We start from the raw sequence: 5,511 nt of genomic DNA on the forward strand, positions 1-5,511 counted from the left end.
TTACTAACAAGACAAAACACAAAATAATATTCTTATATTTAGAGATTTTTTTAATCATACCTAAATTCTGGTAGATCATTGTCGAATTGCACACTGGTCTCGTGAAGAATGGCTAGATTATCATCAACTACCACTGCTTTCAACTGAAATCAAATTGATCAGTTAGTCTGAACGCGGACATGGCTAATGATTTTTTGAATAATTCCTACGTGATTATACGTTCGGATAACAGCAATAACATCGATGTAATATTAAATAATTGAATATAATTTAATGAATTCAATTTAACGTTCGAGAAACTATAATTTATTAAAATACTATTCTTCATGAGTTCCATATTATAAAAAAAAAATTGTATATATATTCCTTGTATTATTTTTTATTTCATTATACTTTTCTAATATACATATTTATACATAAGCCCGTATTCAGAATGTGCTTATAATGATGTTAGCGTGCTATAATTTACGTTACGTATACTATAGAATTTTAGAAATAAAAGTGCATTTTTATCGATAAAAGCGTGTTCTAAATACGAGCCATAGTAAAAAATTACTTATTAAAAGATTCAGTCTTTTTATATTCTCTGAGTTATAGATATCAATTATACATCAATTAATTATAATATTGCTCTAGAAATCTTTACAAATACATTGTGTAGTTTAAATATATTATACACAGTGCGACAATCGTATTATTTATGTGCATCTCAATGTTTGTACTCCGCGGTGTGCAAATTTTTACATTGTAAAAGAATTAATCTGTTAATTATCGGCCATAATATTTCTGTTTCGTCGCATTTTTACGGTTTCGCAGATTATGTTTTTCTTCCATGCTCGTTTTATCTGCCGACAGACTCGTGTTATCATACTATTAGATAATAGTGACCCTCCTGAAGACGTCAGAGCGCTTCGAGACTCCTCTTTTGACTTGATCGCGTGTTTCCTGCGTAAAATACCTTACGAAACAGCTAACTGTCGTATTGACATACTTTAAGACTGTTTAACGCGAGAGCTGAGTAAACCCCAGCCTCCCGGGTCATCTTTATTCGACGCTAATGAAACTCGTAAACACTCGTCCTAAGGTTATCACTCGCGAAGTGAATGGGGGCATTGATGACGAAGAAATTATTATTAATTGAATTGCGTGGCAGTTAACGAAAGAATTTAAGAAATCGAATTAAAAGCGGATGAACACTGCCGTAACATATATGGAAAGTTTCAAAGATGCTCATGTTTAAACTACGCTTACATGGATTTCAGGTAATTAGCACGTTTTAAAGCCATCGCGCTTTTTCCCAGGAACATCCGGGATACTTGAGGAAATGAGATTTATATCGCGTGCATAGCGGTTCAGCATATAATAATCTTGAAATGCTTCGTACGATCGCAGTTTTTCGAAAAAAAAAAAAATATATATATCACGCATAATTGCACATTCTTCCGCGTAACTTTTTCACGAAGGATCGTCCATTCTTAATTTCAGTTTTCTAAAGTTCATGTCACACTATGCATTGGAGCTTGAGGATTACGACTAAAGATTTTAGCTAATCATAACGAAATTAAAATTATGTTCGAATAATCTTTAATTCGCAATTCTCAGTTTTCAATGCGTAGTGACACAGGCTTTAGGAAACCGAAATTTCGGTGATTCCAATTTTTTACGAAACGTAAAAGAATAAATCATATATATCCGATATATTTTTTTTTTTAATGAATAAGAACGATCATTTTTATGTGTGCTTATATGCTGTTTTTTTTTTTGCTAAAGTTGTATACATTTTTGGAACTTATAGTTATATACATATATGTTCGATACTTGGTGAAAGCGAGAAAGAAAGTTCTAGTGCAGTCTAATGCGGGATTAAAAAAACTTTACTTCACAGTATTCGAGTTTCGTTTCCGGAGCGAATTGGGTGAGAGGAATCGCAAGATTAAAATTAAAATGCTAAACACATTATTGTATCAATATCGGTATCGTGCCGATTGAATCGAATTCCAAGTGGTCATCGAAATAATCCTTATGCACGAGTGCGTCAACAAATATCGTAAGGTTCATTAAATTATGCCTCTAGAAAAAAATTCGAAAGGAATCCAAAAATAGTTTTAGAAATAGCAACATTTCTCTTCCGCTTCTCTCCGAGATATTAATTGAAAGCGCTTTTCATTTAGTGATACAAATCGACACAAATATCATTTTATCTTGATATTCAGTAAATAACAAAGATAAAAGGACACTTAAGTCAACTTATATCATCAAATAAAAAATATCCTATGTATCTTGAAATGAGGTAGAAAAATAAGGTATTGATTAATAAAATTATAAGTAATATGATACCAATCGATGAAAATAAATATTTATTATAATTAAATAAGAAAATTCCTATATTTTCAAAACTTAGCGTTCAGAACTTAGCGTTCTGTGCGAAATTATATACATATCTAATTCTGCAAACTGCGCGCCGAAATATTTTTCGATCTTGAAACGCAGTCATTAGTGGAATCAGATTAATATTAAATTGGCAATTTTTGATATTTGCTAATAAGCAGAGCTCGATCGTATTTACAATAAAGTGACTTGAAATATATATTTTAAATTAAAAAAAAATAAAAGAGTTATTTAGTATTTATTATTTTAAATAACTTTTTCTGAGCTATTTCTTATTTAAAATTCAGATAAGTTTTCGAAACCTATTTTATATATTTTATTTTAAATAAATCATAAATAAATCAATTTTTTTATCGATTTTTATATAGTATATTTTATATTTTAAATGAGTTTCTGGAACTTATTTTATTTTTTTTTTTTATTTTAAGTAAGTTATATCAATTATTTTACCAAACATCTTTATAAGAATATTAATTAACAATCGTGAATCGTAAATCTGCGAATATTTTATCGCGAAAAATTTATTGCCTTGTAAATATTTTAATAAATTCATTCACTTTTGTAATTTTCACCTCGTTTCAAGATACGCAATCAACTCACGGGCGATTATTTGTATACATATTTAATGCAAATCGATCAAGTACGCTTGAACTTTCGCGTATCAATCCCGAGCGGCGAGTATGCGTTACCGTCGTTTTTACCTGCTGCGTGCTTAGGTCTAGACCCAGATACGTAGCCGTCGACGGCTCCATGCTCCTGTCCATGTGTAGGATCGGCGTAGGCTCGTCGTAGGACCGGTGCGGGAAAAACGTGACAGTGACTACTCGCTCCTGACAACGTGTCCGCTCGCCGCTTTGCTGCTCGTGGGACTAAGTGCGGGCGATTGCGCGGGCCTGTGCGCGGCCCACGTACATCCTCGCGGCGCACTTTAGACGTTGTCGTAGCCGTCGTTGCGGCTGTCGCTACGCTACGCACTTTGGACGCCGTCGTTGCCACGCCACGCGCGATTTTGCTCGCGGTGAATCCACCAGCGGTAAATAATCCTTGATAAGCTATCAATGAACTCGAGTCGTTTTCATTATCAACGAAGTTCTCTTGTCGTTACGTAACGTAACGCACTCTCGTCGGATCTGTCTGGAGATTGCTGACGCGACGAAAGTGAACGGTACCGCGGCAGCGCCATAAGAATGTTCGCGTTCGATTTGAGCGCTCGCGCTGTACTGTAAGCTTCATTTTTTCTTATTCTATCTTTATTATTTATTATATATAGAAGGAAGATAGAATAAAGTTTACAGCATATGAAAGTTTACAGCCCAAACTGAACGCACCCATCAGACCCGTTCTTTTTTCATATTTCAGAATTCAACATCTTTCACTTTTATTTTTTTTTTCAATGTGAAAAGAAAAAGAAAAAATATAAATCATGCAAAAATGTTCAGTCCTGGGGTATGCAGAAAGGATAGTCTTACCGTATTGTGGATTTATTCTACAGTACTACAATCGCTTACTGAGCGGCTAACAGTCGAATGTGATTGGTTCTTACCTTTAGATCCAGCCAATCAGATTAAATTGTTACTTAGCCGCTTAGGCTCGGTTCCATAATTCATAGTTAACTCTTAACCGAGGTTCTAATTTATTCATTGTCTTTTTTCAATTTCAATAGAACAGATGAAAAATAAATTGAATCTCGAGGTTTGTTCGCGTCGCATGCTCCAACATGCTCCAATATGCTTCTATCATAATTCCTACTCACTTCAATACACTTATTAGAGTAAGTAGGAACTATGGCAGGAGCATGTTGGAGCATGCGACGCGAACAAACCTTCGGTTAAGAGTTAACCATGATCCATGTGGAACTGGGTCTTAGTGAGCGACTGTAGTACTAAATGCATCCAATTCGCGTGCGGAACGAGATCAGCCTGAGGTAACTCGAGAGACAGCCAGGTAAAAGGAGAGGAGATTGTGAGAGCTGCCTTATCGGCGGTCTTCGGAGCGTGGACGTTACATCACCTGTTTGCGTTGCACCTGCTGCCCATTGTTGATCGCCATTGAGTGCCATATTATCTAAGGAGCTCTCCAAGTGTCTTAACGGATAACACAGGGTTTCTCGAAGATAAACGCGGTGTTCGAGGAACGTAATACTCTTCGATCGATTTGCATTCAATCTCCTCTTCGCGAAACACCGTTGAGTCAATTATTAATAATATCTTTGACCATAGAAATTGAAAATAAAACACGTTTTGAAAATATCAAGCATATAAAAAACACTCTTTAGTCCTCAGAGAATTCCAAGAAAATTTCAGCAGATTTCAACTTAAATTCAAGTCAAGATGCTCGATAATAAAGAAAATAATACAGCTAATAAACATATCTCCTTATGTAATTTTAGATATTTTTCTGCATTTTTATTAATAGAGAATCCTATACAGAACAGATCTCTAAAGGATGTCCCAAAGACATCTCTGTATCCTTTGAATGTCCTAAGAATATCTTTTGGAGAAAGTATATTCTCAGGATACCTCTTGGATAAAGTATTTATATTGTACGGGATGTAGCAAACTTTTAGACTCAAATGTTCCAGTGACTCTGGACGATAATCCAAACATAGGGACGCCGACAACGATCTTGGTAGCACATTGCAAACAACGAGGACTGAAACGTAGGAGAGGATTGTTAACCGAGTATGAGTTTACGTGGGTTTGTTTGCGTAGCGAAGAATCGTATGTGCCGCAAGACGAAGATCTCCGCCGGGGGTGTTTCACATGAGCGTCAAAAGTCACATATTCTCGGGAGGAAGCGAAGACGTCTAGAAGAAAAAAATCTTCATTTGTCGACAATGCGAAACATTTTCATTATATATAGAATATACGATTTTATTCGGACGTACAATACTTTTTCAAATACAAAGGAAAATACAAGAAATAATAAAAACATATATCTGATATATAATCACTTATGATATACAAACATATTTCCTTGATTCTCTTAATATTCTGATTAGGTTTATTTTTTTATTGTTGTCACTGGACTACACTAGAATTAAAACTACGTTAGAATTGCACTAAAAATTTTCCTTTTCGCTTTTATCAAATTTCAAAGTTTCCTTAGAAACTTCCAATTATT

The 5,511-nt window shown here is 34.6% G+C and overlaps 1 protein-coding gene across 1 annotated transcript in view; it reads right to left on the bottom strand.

Annotated features, from left to right (window-relative positions):
- The window catches only part of LOC108691033 (xylulose kinase), a 6,671-nt gene extending 3,154 nt beyond the window's left edge, over positions 1-3,517 (bottom strand). Inside the window, exons 1-2 of the mRNA XM_018198654.1 lie at positions 3,090-3,517; positions 61-143 (exon numbers count right to left, since the gene is read on the bottom strand). Coding sequence (XP_018054143.1) covers positions 61-143; positions 3,090-3,152 — 146 coding nt within the window. The 5' untranslated portion in view covers positions 3,153-3,517. The remainder of the gene's footprint in view (positions 1-60; positions 144-3,089) is intronic.
- Positions 3,518-5,511: the final 1,994 nt, after the last annotated feature.

This window comes from Atta colombica, unplaced genomic scaffold (assembly GCF_001594045.1).
Source record: "Atta colombica isolate Treedump-2 unplaced genomic scaffold, Acol1.0 scaffold38, whole genome shotgun sequence".
NCBI lineage: Eukaryota > Metazoa > Arthropoda > Insecta > Hymenoptera > Formicidae > Atta > Atta colombica.